The following is a 21,756-nucleotide window of genomic DNA, read 5'->3' on the forward strand; positions in this document are numbered from 1 at the left end:
GTATCAATACTTTTCGATACTCACTTCAGTATAGATATCGATAGCCTACTTCATAGGATATGCCCATCCCTAACTGAAGCCCCCTGTGAAGTCTAGGACAGGCCCATGGTAAGTTTTTGTCTCAGAATTGTTCAAATATTTACCTTTTTGGAACCACTATACAACTGTGGACTTTCTTTTGGACACATTTCAGTAAAAATGTTCAAAAAACAGTGAAAGATTGACAAAATTAATGACTCCTTATATTTTCTCAAACATCGGACTTCACATTACATAATTTTTTTTCTCTCAAAAATGTGGACAGTCAGTGGTGAGGAGACCTCAGATAAAGACTTGTTGTCTGTTGTCTGTATAGAGCCATTTGGCAACTCAAAGCCAAAGGGAGTGTAAATTGTGCCGTAGCATGGGCTCACCGCATACTCTAGGGTATGTATATATATATATAGATATGGTCAGTCACAGAAAGAGAGATTTTGTATTGTTCTTAGAATTTTTCAATAAACCTGTTTTCGAAGCTTATTGCATTTGTGGCCTCTGTTTTTGCATCTTTTTGTTACAACTTACCCCAGCAGTGGGGTAGATTGTATTAAGCCCAGTATGTATTTAAAATCAACTCATAAGGGCTGTTATATTCTTGCAGAGGTTTGAACTGGTGGCTTTTGTAGGGTAGGCCTACTACTATGTATAAAAGTTTGAGCGCTCTAGCAGATGCTGAGATAAAAAGTGTTACAACTTGTCTGTGCCCCCTATGTCTGGTATTAAATGTTTTTTAAATGAAATGTTATCATACTTTTTGTGTTGAATGTTTGTCGATATGTTGTTTTTCTAGACTTGTTTATAGCAAAATAATAAAAATAATAATAATAAACTCAACAACCAGGCTATTCATGTAAGCACATAAGCCTATATGTTGTAATATTAGAATTTTACTCATCAACATATTTTACGGATATGAAAGCAGACAAGAGAAGAGCAAACTTTTCTATGATGTTAAAATTTAAAAGTAGACCTATATCCTTAAAAAAACAAACAGCCATTCAGTCATAACAAAGTGCCATTTGCTTTTTCTATAATATCACTGTTTCAGTGACTATCGTTATCTGCGACAGGGATTTATTTCACTTAGCTATATATGTCTATATTTCACTTAATATTTCGCCGATTGACAAGCATCTCAGTTTTCAAAAGAAAGTGTTATAAAATGTGTAATAGATTTATTTTCATCCTTTTATGTCTTGTGTCGGAATCGTTTTAGAGCAACACGAAACAAAAATAAGTCATATCGTTGTATAATATCATAATGCATATCGTTCTATTAATTATATTTAACTTCCAGCGCTGGGGGGCGCTGTGATATTTCTGACGCCTCACAGATCGTCACTCTGATTGGTCAAGGACTGAGCGTCTTGTCCAATGTCTAGAATGTCCCCGTTTTCAAATCGACACGGAAATATTTAACTCTCGGCCTGTTTAGAGACCTGGTAAGATTATAACGCTTCCTAAAGACTATGATATGTTTAATTGTTAAAAACAGTATTGAGTTTATTAGTTCTATATCGTATAAGTAGGCGTATGAAATGTTTTCCGTGTCAAGGGTTATTTGCGTTACCATAGCAAAACATTCGTTGCAGTTGTCAGTTACAAAGTCAATTCTTCTTCTTATTGTTAAAAATGTGAATTCACGTTTAATTGTTCTTGTGTATATGCCAGTCGTTAAAAAAAACAGTATATATTTTGTGAATATATTTAAACATTCTAAAATACAAAAAAAAGTTACAAGCTGAGCTTTTTTTAGTCTTTTATCTATTGCACATCATAAACTATTATCAGATGTTTATATAACACATTATAACATGGATTCTTCAGTGTGATAGTTTAGTGTTTAATTTTAGATCAGTATTCAAGGAATTTAAACTGGTTCTTCCTTTTGTAACTAATGTGTCATTCTTTGTGAGATGTGTGATTGTCAGTAAATAGGTTTCAGGAAGACACAAATGAATTCCCAGACTTATTTCTTTCAGGGACCTGCCTGCTATTGAAATGGAGAGCTTTCTAAGGCGAAAGCTTGCCCAGGCCGGTGGCAACATATCAGGTGCATCTCTTCAGAAACCCATTTCTTCTTACCAGGCTATCAAATTACCAGATCTCTGTTCTAGTTTCTATTCAATTGCAGATGAACCTTTTCCCCAAGTCTCTGGATTTCTTGATGACACTGTCGGCCCATCGTTTCTTTCAAATGAAGCAGGAACTGTGTTGAATTCCCCTGCTTGCACACCATCAGAAAATCAAACAAAAAATAAGGACGAAGGAGATTTAGCATCAAGAAAAGAGGCTGCCATCGATTCCAGTCTTAATTGCTCTCTTGAAGGGTGCAGTCAGTTGACAGATGGAAGCATGTCTGCTAGATCACTACAGAAAGAGAAAGACATTAGTGATAAAGATGAAGGAGTTGGGCACTGCAAAGATCCCGTGGTATTTACTACATCTTTAGAGAAATCTGATATCATGAGTGGTTCAGAGTTAAAGAACAGCACTTTTGATGTGAATCAAGACTTGAAAAAACAGTCTGACGCTAGTGTTAATGTGACTGTTGATTTAAACAACGTCAGGGGGAAGAACAGCACTTTTGAGTCTCAAGAGTCAAAGGAGAGGTCTGACCCTAGACTTAATTCAACAGTCGATATTGTTGTCCCCAATACAAAGACTGAGTCAGGAAATACCACTGTTGACCTGGTCCAGTCACACGACCCTAAAGAGAGTCCCATCACAGGAGCCAATACAACCGTGGATATTCCTAATATAGACAGCGCGCATTCTAAAACCAATTCATTTGGTGATAACACGGCACCCTTAAACACTACTACAGAACAGGTCAGTGAAAAGCTTGAAGGGACTATAGACATTCAGCCACAAGCAAAACCAAATGGTAGTCTTAGCTCTGCTGAGGATGATAAAATAAAAAACGCAGAGGAAGTCAGTGTAACAGTTAATATTGTGGAGCAAATGGCCAGTGCTCCTCATCAACCCTCTAGTGAGATTGAACAATCAAGCTCAGATATTTTAAAACCAGCTAAGATGAAGTTTACTAAACACAATACAACCACTGTTCTTAGTCCATCAGAAGTTCCAGTTTTGAAGGACACTGTTTTTGAAATGAAGCCCTCAAGCACAGAATTAGCTAACCAGGTTAACTGTGCCTCTAACTCGTTGGGAATCACTAAATCAGCATCTAACATCACAGAAACAGACGTTGAGAGAAACACCTCAGCTTTTGTTTGCTCTGTAGATGATCCCAGTGATGCTCCTGAGCTCAAAGCAGAGGAGCATCACACACAAACAGAGAGACCTGGACTGGCTGAAGTTGAGTTTGTTCCCTCCTCTGATATGGGAAATATCAGCAGAAACAGTATTTTTTGTTTGGATGATACATTGGACATGAAGACAAGTTTCATGGTTACATCCACGCCTATCGTTTTTGGCAGAGAACCCAGATTTGATATCCTGAGAGATGCGAAGCCTACACCTATGAGAAAAAGACTCTCTGTGATCAACAGTATTGAGGTTCAATCGAATGATGAGCTTGTTGGTGTGAGTAATCACAATGGAACTGATGTTGTACAGGCAACTGAGAGCTCAAGTCAGAAGGTCTCCGTGAACTGCATTTCAAGTCACAGTACATCAGAACCAGCAAATGAGAACAAGCCTCCCACAAAACCTGCAATCAAAAGACATCTTCCTAAACTTTCCTCTAAGATTAGTTATCCCAAATCCAGTCTTCCACCAAGGCCACAGCCGTCCATGAACTCCTCAGTAGCGATCAAACCAAAGACTATTCAAGGTCCACAGCATCCCGAGACTTCATCCAGCACCCTGCTTGCCAACAGGAAATTAGCACAGATGAACAAGGGGAAGAACATAGCACCTGTGAAGAACACAGCATTAGCTAGCACTGTTAAGGTAGGAAACTCAATGCTTTATGTCGTTATGAATCAGTCACTTGGGTACATAAAGACGTAGGTCTTATTGGGTTTACATGTGTTTAATGTGAATTTTTATTTTTATTTTTGGGTATTGCAAACAGACCTCTTTGGTTTCTCCAGTCACTGGATATAACTTCACTGCTGGTGAGTTGCTTAGACACTTAAACATTTTTTTTTTTTTTACACTTATATTACTGTTCAAAAGTTCAAGGTTTTTTATTTAAAATACTTTTATTTAGCAAGAATGCATTAAATCTATCAAAATTGACAGTAAATAATACATTTGTTACAAACAATTTCTATTTCAAATAAATGCTGTTATTTTGAACTTTCTATTCATCAAATAATTCTTTAATATTAAGTCCCACAAAAATTTTAAGCAGCACAACTTTTTTAAACATTGATGATAAAAGCGCAGCTACACACACCAATCTTGAGCATCAAATCAGTATATAAGAATAATTTCTGAAGGATCATGTGACTAACGATTGGAGTAATGGCTGCAGAAAATCCAGCTTTGCATCTCATGAATAAATATATTTAAAATATATTAAAATAGAAAGTTAAATTATAATAATATTTCACAATATTACTGTTTTTACTGTATTTTTTACCAAATAAATGCAGCCTCTGTGAGCATAAGACTTCTTTCAAAAACTGTAACATTCTCTTACTATATGTATAGTATAAAAATTGTGCTTTATGTAAGCTGTAATGTGGTTACAGTTGCAAAGCCTTCAAGCGTTGGTATACCGCAAATCAAGCCATCAGGACTACAGCCCCCAACCCGTAAAAGGCTGGCTCTTAAGACACCTCAGACTACACGGTCCTCTGTAGAAACCTTTCCGACTCAGCCTATTAATAAACCAACAACAGGATTACCAGGTACTTTTCTCAGTAATAGTTTTTCCTTTATGTGTATCTTTAGATTTTAAGATAAAGTTTGCTTTTATGCAACATAGATAGCATGGTAAATACCTAGACAAAATTATGTAAATGACTGGCTCTGATTTTATGTAATACTTGCTTTGTCATTCCAATTATGTTTCCTCTAATTCTATCTATGAAAGGTATGAGGACGAGGAATTCACTGCTTCCCAGTGTGGGCCAAACGCACTTGAACAATGATGGTTTGCCTTCGGCAAAGAGAAAAAGAATTGGTGCGATCATTTGTCCTTTATTTATTTATTTGTTTGTTTATTTAGTTTTTTCAATTAAAGGAATGCTTAGCGCATTAGTGAGACTGGGTAAATAACAGGTATATCTCTAATACTCTCAGAAGGTCTTCAACACATTTAAAACACATTATCTTTTAAACCAATAAAATTTCACAAGGGAAGTCAATTCAAGTAATAATTGAAAGGGTTAGTTCACCCAGAAATTAAAATTGTCATTAATTAATCACCCTCATGTTGTTACAAACCTATAAGTCCTTTGTTAATCTTGGAAACAAAAATGTTTCTGAACCAGCCATAGGCAGCAATGCCATTATTATCTTTGTGGGCCTTGAAAGTTGCAAAGACGTTGTTAAAATAGTTTGTGACTACAGTGATTCAGCCTTAATGTTATGGAGCGACGAGAGTAATTTGTGTGCACAAAAAAACAGAACAAAAATAACAACTTTATTCAACAACCTCTTCTCTTTACAGCGGTCCGAACGCTGTGTCTTTATTGGCCTTTTTTTCTTTTGTCTTGCACACAAAACGTTTTCTCATTGTTTCATAACAGGAAAATTATTCCATGATTTACTCACCCTCAAGCCATCATAGGTGTATATGAATTTCTTTCTTTTTTTTTTTTTTTGATGAACACAGAGTTATATATAATGGCAGTGACGGGGTCAATTGAGTTTGAAGCTTAAAAAATAGTGCATCCATCCATAAATGTGCTCCACATGGCTCCGGACGGTTAATAAAGGCCTTCTGAAGTGAAGCAATATGTTTAAGAAAAATATCCATATTTAAATCTTTATAAAGTAAAATATCTATCTTCCACCAGACCGTTTTCTGTATTCAGAAAGCATAACTGGCAAGAAATATGACGTTGTGTTTTTAACTGCGAGAAGCGTTATATGTTCTGCATAGATTGAATATGGAAGGCATATAATTAGAAGCTAGATATATTACAATGAATAATAAATGATGTCCATATTATAAAGTTTTAAATATGGATTTTTTTTCTGACAAATCTCAGATTTGCTTCAGAAAGTCTTTATTTTATTTATAAGGCCTTTATTTTATTTATTATTTTTGCAGTTGACCTTATTGCATATGCATTTGTAGGAGTTTCCCTTTCAGAAGCAAAATTTATGAGAGGAGAGTGTTTAAATCAATCACGCATGGTGATTTACGAAGGTTTTCACTAGTAAATTTACTCGTATTTGCTACATTATTTACCGCCCCAAAACAGCGGCGTAGCACCAAATTTTGGGCCCTGGGTACAAATCATCTTGCTGGGCCCCCGTACCAAATACCATAGTGATACCAGTGGGTGGGGTATTGCATTTTTATCATAAAAAACATTTAAAACTTAAACAAAATAAGCCATACTCTGATTAATGTATATGTATGTATAGAAAACTGACTTCTAAGGGGCCCCCCCTGCCTTGGGCCCTGGGTACTCGGTACCCTTTATCCCCCCAGTCCGACGCCCTTGCCCCAAAATAGCATGTCTTTAACCAGATGCTAATTTGCGGTGTCCTTGGTAGATTGCGTTGATCATTATGGAAATGATTTGGCTGCGGCTGTGTTCTTTAATTTGTGCATTGCAGTAGATGCTTTTGAACGCATTGAACTTTCCCCTCACATCTGCAGTTCTATGGAATTGGGCTCTCACGCTAATTTGCCCTGTTTAGTAAATCTGGTCCATTATGTAAAAAAAAAAGCATTGGGTGTATCAAAGCAATATTCTAGAACATTATAGTCTCTAAAATTTGGAAAATAGTCACCCTTTGCCTTAAGCCACACGGACAAATCTCAACAGGACAGCTCTTAATTTATCATTGAAAAACATTCTTTCCTAAAGCCACAAGGAAACTGAGTCATTAAATTGAGTTGTCTTATTTGCAAGTTATTTTACCTGCCTGAACAGATGAAATCCAGATGGATTTATATTTTTGTGAAGTGCACAGTAATAGCTTTGCTGAATAGACTTGTGCATTTGGGAGCTTTTTGCTGAAGCCTGTTTAATTCACGCATGTGAAGGAGTTGTGTGTGCATGCCTCCCCTTTGAGTATTATCATTCTTTTTGAAATGGAGATTTATCGGTTCAAATTCAATTATAGGATGGTACATTGGCATCCATGTCACCATAATGCACTGCACTAATTATGGGAAAAAAATATATAGCACAGAAAATGCTTTTATGATATATTTTTTTATGATATACACTACTGTTTGGTTTGCATTTTAATTGATCAAACATTACAGTTAAAGGTTTATAAAATGTTTCAAATTACAATTTCTATTTCAAATAAGTTCATTAAAGGATCACACTGGACACTTCATATGGATGTTTGGATCAAACTTTTTTGAACATCTCAGACAGATTTATTCACCGGATAATGAAGCTGCTAAATGAGGACCTCATAGGAGACTGCTTCTCAAACTAGACCCTTTTGATGTGCTTGTCCTCTGTTGTCCACTTTTCTCTGTCCTGGTTTGGTCAAGTTTGTTTTCTCCTAATAACCAATTAAGAACCACTTTCATCTGTACTTGTATACGAAGAAAGGTTCCTCTTGCACCAAATTAGCAAAAGATCAGGTTTTTCTTAGACAGTTGAAAACCGCTTCGTCATCGCTTGCTAAGAGAACTTCTTTTTTTTTTTATACTAATAATAATTTGCAGCATTAGAAATGTTTTGATTGATAAATTGCATGTTAATATTTAGTTCCAAAAGAAGTTTCAAAAACAAAATGTCATTCCCAACCTTTAAACAGTAGTGTTTACTTACATATGAATGAGCAAGTGTGAGCAAACACTATTAAGAAAATTAGATAGTGGTTGGTATAGTTTACCATCCCAAGTTCAAATAAACTCTTGAATAGAAAAAAAAACTGGTAGTAAATGTTTGTGAAATATAACAATATTTTCTTGTAAATCGTTGTTCTAATGTATGTATATTTGTATCCATAGCACATGCTCCTCTGTCCACAGTAGAGAGTGGTGCTGTGCATCCGGCTGAAGAAGCACATGCATCAGGTGAATTTTGGTGGTTATCATCTTAGAGCTTATTATTTTTCGAGTTCACAAATAGTGTCTAATATTTTCAAACCTACATAATATTTTCAACTCCCTCTATCCAGGCTGTGCTAATTGTTTGCAACATCAGGCAAAACTGGAGAGGGTCCTTCAAGAACTAATGGGTTTGCGTTCAGGTATCTGTAATATTAATTTTCATAAGTTTACCCTATTTATTAGTTATGAGTGAATGTTTTGATTTTGTTGTAATATTTTGCATAACTTTGTCTTTGATAGAATGTAAAAACTGGGGACCATTGCATGAAAAACTTGAGATGTGTTTAAAGGAAATGAAGAGAATTTAAGTATGTATTCTATGTCTTCATAATTTATCTCTATCATTTTATTATTTTTTTACAGATAAATATCAAGTCATTGTATTGTGCTGAGCAAAACTGTTTGACTGATACGATCTTTTCTCTCTCCCACACTTAGGTGAGAAAAGAAGTGATGACAAAGAAAGTTTTAACTTTTAACAGTTGTGGAATTCTATGCAGTTCTATGCATGTTTATATGCTTCTAAAATATGACGCTTAATAAAATGTAACCCAATCAAATATATTGTCTTGGTTAAATGTCTAGCATTTATTTTACATTTTCTACTGTAACACATTGTTTTTTGTTATGTCATCTTGTTATATTACAATTAAAATGAAGCAATAAGCAGAGCAGGACATTAAGAAATGCTGGTAAAACCATGTCGTTCTCCCAAAACAAAGCTCGTCGTCGATGGCAACACGTCCTACTACTGGCTTTGTTACTGACGTCAGACACAAACCGACCCTGGGGCTAAACGACTTTTCCTTAAAAGGCTTGAATTTCCGGCTGAGTTTAGTAATGCATGTCTAGCTTGCTTCAGCCGCTCATTCTTCTAGTTACATCGTCTGCACGAGTAGCTGGATTTTCAGCTCATCGTCTCGAGAGGGTAAGTACCCTTTTAACCTTTATTACTATAATATGTTATTCTTAATCTTCACATATGTGACGTAGGGAGTATTGGTTAAATAAAAGATCTGAATTATGTTTTCTGGCATAAGTGTTGAGACCCTCTATAACATTAAAGCGGAAATCCCATGTTTATCATTCGTCCTCGTGGTTGAAATGGCGCGCGTGCCGGTAGATGTTAATTGATGTTGAATGTGCTGTACAATATTATTATTATTATTATTATTATTATTACATATTATATGTTTACCAGCATAAATAATTTTCCGGATTGTTTGAAATGTAAATATCGTTTTCCCAAAACGTATAATAATTGTATGATAATATAAAATGTATAATTTCTTATGTCTATATTTTTGCAAATTACATAAACACATAGCAACTCTATGATTTCCAGGTACAATTTTATTCACTTAAACCTGGTTTAAATAAAGCCGAGTTAGATATTCGATGAGTTTTAATAAATCATCCCGAACTGAATGAATCAATGCATGTATGTGCAACTCATGTCCTGTGGGTCTAACGTGTCTCAAAAAAAATAGCATCATTAATGGGATGCTGAGCTGTAGTGTAGTTTCATTAAGTCTAAATGAAATTCCATTACTGTAAATATAGGTGTGTCATACAGGTGCTGCAGGTCCATTCCATTTGAATAGTGATACACCAGTATACTTGCAGTATTGGACAACCTGTAAGTTAAATCATTTATAAACATAAATCAATATTTAAAGAAGTGTTTTCATTTTTACTGGTCAAATAAATAAATAATTTCTAAGCTCATGCTCATGGAATGGCCACTTTGGGTCAAAAACATGGGACGCTTTTAGACATCATCTTGAAATATATATTAATTGAAATATATATTAATCTGATTCTCAACGAACTCATCAGTAGGGTGAAGCAGGTGCCAGCAAGGATATTCAGATTATATATTCAGATGAATTCACCATGTCCAAACCTGTTTAAATTGCCTGCTTATTTTTTTTAAAAGGATTTCTTTGTTTAATTGCTCAGGGCAGAGGAATGTCTAGGAGAGGCCACATCTACTCTTTCCTTTTAGAGGAAGTGTTTTTCACTGTAGAATGTGGTAGTATGATGTACTGGAAGAAAATTAATATTATATCCTCCAATATGTTTATTCAGTCTTATCTATGTCTGAGGCATTGCTTTATGTGGGGTTACTGAAAATCATCACAATTTAAAAACAATCATCATGATTTAAGCTTGGGCAAGGTTTATAGTTTGCTGTGTTTCTAAGTTAGTGATTTTATTTTAAGTGTCAGTGGCTTTATTTAATAATAACACTGGAAGGAAGTAAATGTTTTCCGTGTAGTGACGTAGTGGAGTTATGCAAAAAAGATGTGTCCTTAGCAGTTGATTGTAAGACTTGCAGTAGACTTGAATCTAGATGTTGAATCTTTGTTCTATTTTTATGTGTGAGAGTGATAAATGCTTTGCCCACAAAGAATGCAGTAAAATACTTAAGGGTTAGTGTTAGATAGCCATGTAAGCAGGTGCAGGTTTACTTCTAGTGTGGTCTAGTTAGTTCGATAGACAGGACCTGATCAAACATGTATGACTTCTCGGACTGCTGGTTAGAAACCACACAAGAAAACCTTCCCTGAATGTGCTCTATTTCCTTCTGAAAAGTGCAACGCTTCGGACCACAGATGTTTATCATCATCAGTCGCAAATATTTTTCTTATGTAAACAGTTTATTCAAATAGCATTTTTATAACTTTCACCAATCTGCATTCACAGGGTGAGTTACCTCTGTATAAATTTGTGTTAAATATTTGGTATATATTTTTTCTTACTTTGACCTCAGCCTTTTCCGTTTTACCCAATCTGCTCTTTTCATCCAGCCAGTAAAATTTCATTAATGAGTTTAGACTTGCCTGAAAATTGTTTCCGTCCACACCCGGATCAATGCTCTAAAGTTGTTGTATTTTATTAATTATGACTCAGTAATGAAAACGCAATATAAACCTCTAAGATATTAATCTTATTAATTCTCCTGATGGATTGAACTGCCCTGTGGTGAAATTAGTTTTTCATAAAGTGCTCTATCTGTCTACGGGTGTGGTGGAAATACACCCTTATATTTATGCCCTTGGCCTTTACACATGTAATGGCTTGGGTAAAGGGTGTTCACACCCAGGACAAAAACTAAAAGGTTTGAATAATCATTCTAATTCTATTAAAATAGAGAATTCCAAACCCCACCTATAATGATAACCATAGAGTTTAAACATTATAGTGCGTTAGTGCGGAGGCTAATATAGTTAATTATTGTTCTTGGTGTGAATGGGCCTTAGTTATAAGACCAAAAAATGGTTTATTTCGGTTATTTTTCCTGAAAGTGAACACCTAAATTGGCAGATATTTTTTATTTTTCCTGGACCTAATTACCCAAGATGCAGTATTTTCTGACTTAAAGACTTTTTGTAATGTATTTACATCTCCTCCTTTAGTGTCTTCAGCTTTGTCCCAGTCACATCAACATTATCCATCATGATTGAGAATAAACTAGCCTCCTTTGGGAAGATGTTGCTGAGGCGTCGCATGCTGGACACCTCTCAGGGCGAAACCCGCTTCGCTCGATGTCTCACTACTCTGGACCTCATAGCCCTCGGTGTGGGGGCGACACTGGGTGCAGGTGTGTACGTTCTGGCTGGGCAAGTGGCCAGAGAGAAGGCTGGACCTGCAATCGTGCTGTCTTTCCTCATTGCTGCCTTGTCATCTGTCCTCGCTGGCTTGTGCTATGCTGAATTTGGTGCACGTGTTCCCAAGACAGGATCTGCTTACTTGTACAGCTATGTGACAGTCGGTGAAATATGGGCCTTCATCACGGGATGGAACCTCATTCTGTCGTATGTGATTGGTGAGCATGTAGATATTATCTAGTCTATGTATAATCTATTTTATAATGTGTGACTAAAATGACTTTTTCCCTTGCAAATACATTTTCAGCTCCCAAGAGTTTATTCTGAATGCAAGCCGAAGAGTTTGACCAATTATATGTGATTACAAATGAAATGAAGTGGTTTTGAAACTATTTTCAAGTGTTTACTTCTCTGAACTGAAGGACTCTTGAGCAGGTGCTTAAGTTTACTATAACAAGTGGATGCTCTAAAGTCTGAATGTCCTTTTCTCTATTTCACAGGCACAGCTAGTGTTGCACGAGCTTGGAGCTCAACTTTTGACAATCTGGTAGAGAAAAAGATCTCTGTTTTCTTCAATGGCTCCATGTCATTTCCAGACACTGGAAAAGTGTTAGCGGAGTATCCAGATCTGTTTGCCCTCATCCTGGTCATGTTGCTCACTGGTGAGAACCTTTTTTCGGTCTAGGAATCACTCAACTCCATAATGATGTTGGTGCCTAGTTAATTCTTAGTTGGCACAGAGTGTTTTCAAAGTCAAGATCTTCTATTATTCCATTAAGCTAGTGGATTTCTGTTGCAGAATTATTATTAATCACTTCTTATCCAACATCTGTTTTTTGTGTGTGTATTCTTTCACAAAAGCTACACTGAAGAACTTCACCAATATATGTTAGGCATAGGACTGTTACTCACACTTTCTTTTCACCATTGCCATGCAAAAGATCATAATGGTGTGAATTTGCGCATCTCACCTCCCACACTATAGGATTATTGGCATTTGGAGTGAGTGAATCTGCACTTGTCAACAAGATCTTCACAGGAATCAACCTGGTGGTTCTGACATTTGTCATCATATCGGGCTTTGTCAAAGGCGACACTGCCAACTGGAACCTTACTGTGGAGGACTACCTTAATGGCACCAACAAGTCTGCAGCACAGTAAGTCACACTTCCTCAACTTTTATATGTAGGTTCAGCAATTGTAGAAATACTTAGAAATATTTAAAGAAAGTACAGTTTTGAGCATCAGTTTGATCAGTTTGGTCTTAGATATACAACAAAATTATAAGAAAGGTTGATAAATAAGAGAAAAATGACAATTAAATTAATAAAAATGGAAATTAAAGGTATTAACCTTGAGGTGGATGAGCTACAACAGCAGAAGACCTCACCGGGTACTATTAATCTCAACTACAAAGGAAAAAGAGGCTACAATTTGCACGAGCTCACCAAAATTGGACATTTGAGGACTGGAAAAATGTTGCCTGGGCTGATGAGTCTCGATTTCTGTAGAGACATTCAGATGGTAGAGTCACAATTTGGCGTAAACAGAATGAGAACATGGATCCATCATGCCTTGTTACCTCTCTGCAGGCTGTTGGTGGTGGAGTAATGGTGTCAGGGAAGTTTTCTTGGCGCACTTTAGGCTCCTTAGTGCAAATTGGGCTTCCTTAAAATGCCACGGCCTACCTGAGCATTGTTTCTGACCATGTTCATCCCTTTATGACCCATCTACCCATCCTCTGATGGCTACTTCCAGCAGGATAATGCACCATGTCACAAAGCTTGAATCATTTCAAATGGGTTTCTTGAACATGACAATGAGTCCACTGTAATAAAATGGCCCCCACAGTCACCAGATCTCAACTCAATAGAGCATCTTTGGGATGAGGTGGAACGGCAGCTTTGTGCCCTGGATGTGCATCCCAAAAATATCCATCAACTGCAAGAAGCTATCCTATCAATATGGGCATCATTTCTAAAGAATGCTTTCAGCCCCTTGTTGAATCAATGCCATGTAGAATTAAGGCAGTTCTGATGGCGAAAGGGGGTCATACACAGTCTTAGTGTGGTGTTCCTAATAATCCTATTATTATGTATCCATATATATATATATATATATATATATATATATATATATATATATATATATATATATATATGTGTATATATGTATATATGTGTGTGTATATTTGTATGTATATGTAGATAGGTAGAAAAAATATGTGTGTGTGTATGTATATGTAATATGTTGTCTGTAATTTTAAAGTTGAAATCTCTTTCATATCTTAGCAACATTGAAAAAGAATTTGGCTCAGGTGGTTTTGCACCATTTGGCTTTACCGGAATCCTTTCTGGCGCTGCTACATGCTTCTATGCATTTGTGGGCTTTGACTGCATTGCAACCACAAGTAAGTTCAGTGAAACTTCTCATGTAAAACCAGTATGTCCTACTTTTAAAACCAAACTCGACCAGCTCTTTTGATGTTGTTGTCAGGTGAGGAGGCTAAAAACCCCATGCGTTCCATACCTATCGGCATAGTGGCCTCTCTGCTCATCTGCTTTTTTGCCTACTTCGGAGTGTCTGCAGCACTCACGCTCATGATGCCCTATTACAAGCTGGATGTTCAGAGTCCACTTCCTGAGGCCTTTGATTATGTGCACTGGATGCCTGCTCGCTATATTGTGGCTGTAGGGTCTCTGTGTGCCCTTTCCACCAGGTACATTTATGAAGCTGTTATTAAATTACTGACATTGACATAAAGTCAACATGAAACAACTAATGCCTTTCTGATTGTTTTTATTTTTATTTTCTTTAGCTTGTTGGGGTCCATGTTCCCTATGCCCCGTGTGATTTATGCCATGGCTGAGGACGGTCTGCTCTTTCGCTTCCTCTCCCGCATGCACAAGAAAACCAAGACACCCATGCTGGCCACCATTGTGTCTGGCATTATAGCAGGTAAGACTGCATTCTTATTCATATAGTGTCTGTCAATATATATATGACTAGGGATTTACAGATCCGATACTCCGGATCGGTATCGGCTCCGATCTGCCATTATTTGTTGGATCGGGTATCGGACAGACAGGACTGATCCAAATCCGATACTGTGCGTATAATATTCTGTGTTATTGTTAAGCCCCAGTGCCCCACAAAAGGCACAAAAACATTACAAAGCATCATTAACCATTCGTGCACTGTCTTAAGTGTTCTGAAGCCATTCTATATTTTAATGTGAGGTATAGATGAATATTTAGGTCATTAAACTCAAGTTCACGTCAATGCATGCTCCCTCTGCTGCGGCTGTCAGTCACTCTCCATTCAGCTTTCAAACTGTGTGACGCGTTCGATTATGACAGTCAACACGATGAAACTCTCCCAAGATTATGTGTTGTTTCTGTTATTATGCTTGATCTGTTATTATGCTTGATCTAAAATGACTTTTATTAGAATGCAACTGTTAAAATAAACGGCTTATAAAAATACTGCATAGATACACTACGCGTCTATATCTTGTTTTGAACTTCAGAATGCGGACGAAGCTTAGACTAAAAAAATACACGGAGGCGCAGAGCACGGCACGCTGTGAGCATGTGACTCCGTGTTGCTTCAAGCGCATCATCCTGCGCACGGGATGCGCATACGTGCTTTGTGCATAGACAGTAAAAGAAATGGACCGAGCGTTCCCATTGACGTCTACGGCGAAAGAATGAAGTCAACCTAGGGGCACTCACTTCCTGATGGCTGAGCGAACTGCGCAGGCTCAGACTGAGCTTGACGACGTAGACGTGACGTGAGCCTCCTGTCTGACAGCTGTGAGTCTTCTAGTAGATGTGGAAAGTGAAAGCTGAATCGCGTTGTTTAAATATTTTCTCCCGTTGCTTTTGGCTCACTATGGGCTTCTCTCCATTCTTCTCCCTTGACTTTATCAGACTTTATGTCTCCACGTCCCCCCGACTGTCTGATAGACAGTAAAAGATTGCCTGCGAGCGTCTCCTCAGGTCTATACGGTAATTTCTCAACTGTGCGACAGGGTCGCGTTGGTTATGACGCAATCGTTAGCCTATTTTTACAAAAACAGCTTCTGCGGGGTGATAGTGTAAGATACAAGGTAATGGAGCCTTTTATACATTGTCGTGTTTCTTTAGAAATAAACAATGGACAAATGGAGTCTTTAAACGCCTCAGATGTAAAGTTATTCACTGTCAAAGTGACTCAAAAATGAATGGGAGTCAATGGGATGCTAACAGCAGGTGATGGCTTGGTTAGCAATGGCAGCCCCTAGGGGTGGAACGCTTTCCGAGCGCTAGATTACCCCCTTGGCTTTGTGCCACTCTATATTATAATACTTTTGCGCTAGGAAAGCCTTATTAATAGCCTTTCTTGTTCTGCCCTATCTATAATATGTTGCTGCCTCATTAAAAAGATGCACTATACTTTTAAAATAAATTTAATTTCTTAGTATATAGGCCCTATTTCTATAAACATATTTACTATTTTTTCATGAATACATTTTGTGTAACATTTTACCAGATTTACAGCTACACTTAATCACTTTTGTGGTTTCCTTTATTTTTCCCCCACTAAATGTTTAGATTTTATACAATTATTGTGCATTTGTGATTTTGCAACTTTTGCTGCTGAATTATTTATCTAATTTATTCACCATCTATAGTAGTAGGCTATTTTTGTAATAGATTGTGATTTTATATTTTTTTGTTATTTGTTGTTTTTCTTTATTATGAAGTCTGTATTTAGTTGATTGTGGTTAACTCACAAAAGAGTAATTTTCAATTTAACACACTAAGGTTTAGAAATTCTACATAGAATTTTTAACACACTGGTGCTCTTCGTTTAGGGGTTACATTGGTTGTCTTCCTGGTCATAAGTGACCGGACACCTAAAAATTAAACTTCCTCCACCCCAGTAAAACCAATGCAATTTATTTTTCTTCAATAATATTTTTTCTTTTTAATTTTGTATTTTGAGATGATTTGATGGTATTTTTTAATATTTATGCAATAATTATTGTCTATTTTTGCCATTTAAAATTATAAAATATTTTTTTTTTTAATTTTTTTTAATTTTTTTTTTATTGCTGTATTTCAGGTTAAAATAGAGACTAGTCCTTCAAAAAAAATAATTTGAAGACAGATTAGCGCCCTCTTTTGGAATTATTTAAGAAATGATGCATGTATCCACAATGATGTAATCCACTAGAGGTCTCTATGGAGGGGCTTGTGAATTCCCAAGTTCACTTTTCAACACTTTCAATAACATTTTTTTAAGATGGATTTGAATATATAGTTAAAAAATATCAAATACTATTTTTATATAATTTTTTTTTTTTAGAAATGGTGATTTTTTTTTTTTTCCCCCCCTGGGAATTTGTGTTTTTGCAGATTTCCCATTCATTTCCTATGGTGGTCATTTTTGACCGAAGAGGCAAGTGGGAGTATTTTTTTTAACAACCACTTAGCATGCTCGAATCATGCCCTGATTTTTTTTGTGTGTTTACATACCTAATGTTATAAAAGTCACCAAGTTTCATATAATTCTGACGAAGATGTGATTTTTAATAATTCAAAATGTGGTTCATAGGTTCAGTTTTTCATGGGTGTGTATGTGTGTATAAGTGTGCGTGTTTGCGTGTGTGTGTGAGTGGATGTGTCAATATCACACTCATGATGTTTTAGAGTGTCATCCCTATACTGCTGTGTACTTTTTTCAGCATTGTGGCCGATTTGTAGATTGTACACACAAATATTCTGCAAATATTTGTGTTTTTGCAGATTTCCCATTCATTTCCTATGGGGGTCATTTTTGACCAAAGAGCACAAGTGGTAGTTTTTTTTTTGTGACCACTTAGCAGGCCCGAATCATGCCCTACTTTTTTGTGTGTGTTTACATACCTAATGCTAGTAAAGTCAACAAGTTTTATAATTTTCAGATGAAGCTGTGATTTTTAAAAATTCAAAATGTGGTTCATAGGTTACATTTTTCATAGGTGTGTGTGTATGTGTGTGTGAGTGGATGTGTCAGTATCACACTCTTGATGTTTTAGTGTCACCCCTTTACTGCTGTGTACTTTTTTTCAGCATCGTGGCCGATTTGTAGATTGTACACACAAATATTCTGAGAATTTGTGTGTTTTTGCCGATTTCCCATTCATTTCCTATGGTCGGTCATTTATGACCGAAGACAATGATCGTTACTTTTTTTTTTTTATGACCAATTAGCATGCTCGAATCATGACCCCAATTTTTCTTTGTGTTAACATACCTAATGCTAAAAAAGTCACCAAGTTTCATATCATTCCGATGAAGCTGGGATTTTTAAAATTTTAAAACAGAAATGACCGAAGAGCACCAGAGGACAAAACTGCATTGGTATCGGATTGGTTTAGTATCGGTATCGACCGATACTCAGAATTTTTTAATATCGGATCGGTTCTGAAAAAATGGTATCGGTGCATCTATATATATGACTCTTAATAATTAGAACTAACTCATAGAATCACCTTTGTTTCTTCCCTGTAGCTCTGATGGCCTTCCTGTTTGAACTTTCTGCTTTGGTGGACTTGATGTCTATCGGGACCCTGCTGGCATACACTCTGGTCGCTGTGTGTGTACTCATTCTCCGGTAATATATACATGAATTATCATTTTAAAAAAAAGTGAAAGAAATATGGATGCAATTAACTTTCAATTCGACAAATACTCCTTAAAAAAATGGTTTCCACAAAATACTAAGAAGCACAGCTGTTTTCAACAAATGTTTCTTGAGCAGCAAAAAATAATATTTGTATTTTTTCTTAATTCTGCAGGTACCAGCCAGGCAGCCTTGGCTCCAGTTGTGCAGATGAGAAGCCAATGGAACTACAGAGGCTGGAGGCTAAAGGAGCCATGGTAGATGTGGATAGTGGGGATGAGTACGGCCAGGAGCTGGAGACAACGCCCCTTAAGGAGAGGTTTTCCATCAGGATGTTGGTGCAACCCATCTGTGACGTACCCACCAAGATTTCTGGCATCATTGTTTACTCTGCCACTGGCACCATATGTAAGCATTTCCATTGGTCCCACTTATGATGCCTTTTTTGCTGCAATATGTCATTGTAAAATTAAGCTCAGGAATATGTACAATAATAATTTTGTTGTTCATAAAGTGAACAGGTGGATAACCACCTTCTCTTTTACTCTTCAGCTGTGCTGTTCACTATGCTGTGTGTGGTGCTGTCAGTTTACATTGAGCAGTTGGGGAAGGGCAACCCTCTTTATATTACTTTGGTTATTCTCCTGTCCGTCCTGTCTTTTGTCTGCATCGTCATCATCTGGCGACAGCCCCAGAGTAAAGAGGTTCTCAATTTCAAGGTACATACTTGCATTAACAAATCTTTGTGCTTGAAAAATTGAGACCGTTAGATCTTTATGCTTTATAATACTCATCTATCTACATTTTGCAGGTGCCTTTGCTACCCATTCTGCCATTGGTCAGTATCTTTGTTAATATTTACCTTATGATGCAACTGGATGGACCTACATGGATTCGTTTCGCAGTATGGATGTTTTTTGGTGAGTTATAGTTTATGAAGTCATTGTAGCTGTATTTAATGTACACTACCATTCAAAAGTGTGGAGTCAGTAAGAAAGAAATTAATACTTTGATTCAGGATGGGTGATTTAAATGAATCAAGTGACAAATTATAATGTAACAAAATATGTATATTTCAAATAAATGCTGTTCTTTTGAACTTTCTATACATCACAGAATCCTACAAAAATGTATTCCACAAATATTAGGGGGCATATATATACTGTATACTGTCAATGTTGATAACAATGAGAAAATTCTGCTTTGCCATCACAGGGTTTAAATATATTAAATAGAAAACAATATAACTGTTACTGTGTTTCAATAAAAAAACTCTCAAAAGTTTTTCTTCTTTCTTCTCTCAAAAACATAAAAAAATCTTACTGACCCCAAACATATTGTAATTCTACACTAACATTGGTATTCTGTCAGTTTTTCACTATGTTTTAAGTTTGACTTTTTCCTGTGTCTCTTTTAGGCTTCCTCATTTATTTTGCATATGGAATAAGGAACAGCTCTGAGGGCAAAAACAATTCCCCTCAAAAATTTGAGCCCATTTTTCAAGGAAAGAAACCAATCTATCTGGCTGAAGATGACAGTGAACATGAGAGGGCCACACCTTAAGAAGAACAACTGGATTGGTATAGCAGCTACGTTACAACTGGTTTTGTCAAATGCAGTCACTTGAATTTTTGCACCATATATTTTTTCCTGAAGTATGCATCAAAAAGTGAAAAAAAAAAATGGTTTCACTCAACCGATTTTATTTGGTTGGTAAACTGTGTATTTCCTACTAGTTTACTTTGTGTCACTGCACAATGGTACTGTAAAAGTGTTACTTATTTATGTCTGGGCTTTATTATGATATAAATATGGTCGTACATTTACTTAGTATGCAAATGTTTTTTTCTAATACCAGTTCAGAGATGGGGACAGAACAAAAGTTTTTGAAAATATTTTTGTGAATTAATTTTTTGTGATTTTTTTGTGTCTCTGCCTGTGAGTGCTCTCTGTTCATTTAGAGTGACTCCTCTCTTTCATAATTAATGGAAATATGTTATTCAAAGTCTTTTTTTTTATTTCATGATGAAATGTGTATTTAACATCCTTCATGGTCAAATTAACTAATTTTCTCTTATAGCACACTGACATTCACTAGTGAATGTGACTAATTGCTAATGTGCCTCATGAGTTCAGCACTGTGGCAAGGACCTGAAAAAAGACAAATTGTATACTTTTCTGTCCTGTCTTCCCACCCCAACAGGTGTTGTATGAGTCTCTTTGCATTATGTTGGTGTTTACATCATTAATATATCAAACAAAGTAGGAATTGACTAGCCTATCTACTGAAAGTAAATGGATAAAAATTAATTCCTTGCAAAATGACTAAGCACAGTTCACATTTAAAGTCTGAATCAGATTTTTGTACAGTGTGAACAGAACCAAAATATTTTTATTGGACCAGAAAGAATTGGGAGAGTATAATATATTTAGTAAAATATGTGCTTTATTGTTTTGAACTTAAAACGTCCTTGTAGTACTTAATTTTATAAACTTGATGTTTGAAAAAGTGATACATGAAAATATTTAAACCACATCCTTGGATTTTATCAGTAGTTTTCTATTTGTAAAAGTCTATTCTTGTAAATTTTTGTAAGTGTATGGATGTATTTATGTAACATTATGAGAAAAATATATTTATTGTTGATTGTATTGTATTTTTCAGTAACAATTAATGTTTCATAGTTTTCTCTATTGAGCTGTATTTGGGATGTAAAATAGGAAAACCTTGTTGTCTTAAACGTGCTTAATAGCAAAATCAGATTGCAAATTACATAATTATTTTCTGAATGTTTTTACTTCATGTTAAGTGTCAGCATCGAAGTGCTCTTATTTGTCATGCAGTTTTTGCCACTGTAGTTTTCTTCTTAAGATAACATTGTTTATGCTTGTTTCTTGTTTTTTGTAAAAACAGCAATGTAAATGCGTTTTTTCTTTAAGGAAAACTTGATCTGAAAGGAGATTATGGAGCTTTATGAATTTGGTGGCCTTTTCATTTATTGCTGAGGTATTTTATTGACATGAACAGAATGGTGTGTGGCTCTAAACACTACAGTTTGTACAATATATATTTTTAAAAAATTACAATTTGCTGCAAATTTTATGATTTTAAAGCCTTTTTTTACAGTTAATGTTTACACAATGTTGCTGTGTAGTGGAGCTGGAACTGTTTCTTCCCGTTTATTAAAAAACATAATTTACAAAGTTGAGTTATGAGTCAGTTGTATTAACTTTGAACAGTCACTGCTTTTTCTTATAATACAAATGTATTGTAGG

At 35.9% G+C, this 21,756-nt stretch overlaps 2 protein-coding genes across 4 annotated transcripts; both read left to right on the forward strand.

Moving 5' to 3' along the window:
* The first annotated feature begins 1,370 nt into the window (after nucleotides 1-1,370).
* si:ch211-126c2.4 (uncharacterized) lies at nucleotides 1,371-8,769 on the forward strand. 3 transcript variants are annotated; one of them, XM_067456597.1, is made up of 10 exons: nucleotides 1,371-1,481; nucleotides 2,022-2,092; nucleotides 2,174-3,957; nucleotides 4,082-4,124; nucleotides 4,707-4,865; nucleotides 5,051-5,140; nucleotides 8,114-8,179; nucleotides 8,284-8,355; nucleotides 8,456-8,523; nucleotides 8,654-8,769. In XM_067456597.1, exons 2-9 carry the CDS (start codon nucleotides 2,041-2,043, stop codon nucleotides 8,521-8,523), a joined length of 2,334 nt encoding a protein of 777 aa, XP_067312698.1. In that variant the 5' UTR covers nucleotides 1,371-1,481; nucleotides 2,022-2,040; the 3' UTR covers nucleotides 8,654-8,769. The 3 variants fall into 3 exon arrangements, with proteins under 3 accessions (XP_067312698.1, XP_067312697.1, XP_067312699.1); XM_067456596.1 differs by having other exon boundaries at nucleotides 2,022-3,957; XM_067456598.1 differs by lacking the exon at nucleotides 5,051-5,140 and having other exon boundaries at nucleotides 2,022-3,957.
* A 220-nt stretch (nucleotides 8,770-8,989) lies between these two features.
* On the forward strand, nucleotides 8,990-20,675 carry slc7a3b (solute carrier family 7 member 3b). The gene is made up of 12 exons (XM_067457691.1): nucleotides 8,990-9,143; nucleotides 11,638-12,047; nucleotides 12,330-12,491; nucleotides 12,815-12,986; nucleotides 14,121-14,239; nucleotides 14,326-14,548; nucleotides 14,648-14,787; nucleotides 18,369-18,471; nucleotides 18,656-18,888; nucleotides 19,033-19,199; nucleotides 19,292-19,400; nucleotides 19,898-20,675. Exons 2-12 carry the CDS (start codon nucleotides 11,678-11,680, stop codon nucleotides 20,041-20,043), a joined length of 1,944 nt encoding a protein of 647 aa, XP_067313792.1. The 5' UTR covers nucleotides 8,990-9,143; nucleotides 11,638-11,677; the 3' UTR covers nucleotides 20,044-20,675.
* The last annotated feature ends 1,081 nt before the right edge of the window (nucleotides 20,676-21,756 follow it).

The sequence above is a fragment of the Pseudorasbora parva genome, chromosome 11 (genome assembly GCF_024679245.1).
Source record: "Pseudorasbora parva isolate DD20220531a chromosome 11, ASM2467924v1, whole genome shotgun sequence".
Taxonomy (NCBI): Eukaryota; Metazoa; Chordata; class Actinopteri; order Cypriniformes; family Gobionidae; genus Pseudorasbora; species Pseudorasbora parva.

Bases quoted from the DNA above. Each gene is read 5' to 3' on its own strand.
- si:ch211-126c2.4 (XM_067456596.1), top strand. From the start codon at position 2,041: ATGGAGAGCTTTCTAAGGCGAAAGCTTGCCCAGGCCGGTGGCAACATA. The intron at 4,125-4,706 runs GTGAGTTGCTTA...ATGTGGTTACAG, and splicing joins TGGATATAACTTCACTGCTG to TTGCAAAGCCTTCAAGCGTT. The intron at 8,356-8,455 runs GTATCTGTAATA...TGTCTTTGATAG, and splicing joins ACTAATGGGTTTGCGTTCAG to AATGTAAAAACTGGGGACCA.
- slc7a3b (XM_067457691.1), top strand. From the start codon at position 11,678: ATGATTGAGAATAAACTAGCCTCCTTTGGGAAGATGTTGCTGAGGCGT. The intron at 12,048-12,329 runs GTGAGCATGTAG...TCTATTTCACAG, and splicing joins CATTCTGTCGTATGTGATTG to GCACAGCTAGTGTTGCACGA. The intron at 12,492-12,814 runs GTGAGAACCTTT...CCCACACTATAG, and splicing joins CCTGGTCATGTTGCTCACTG to GATTATTGGCATTTGGAGTG.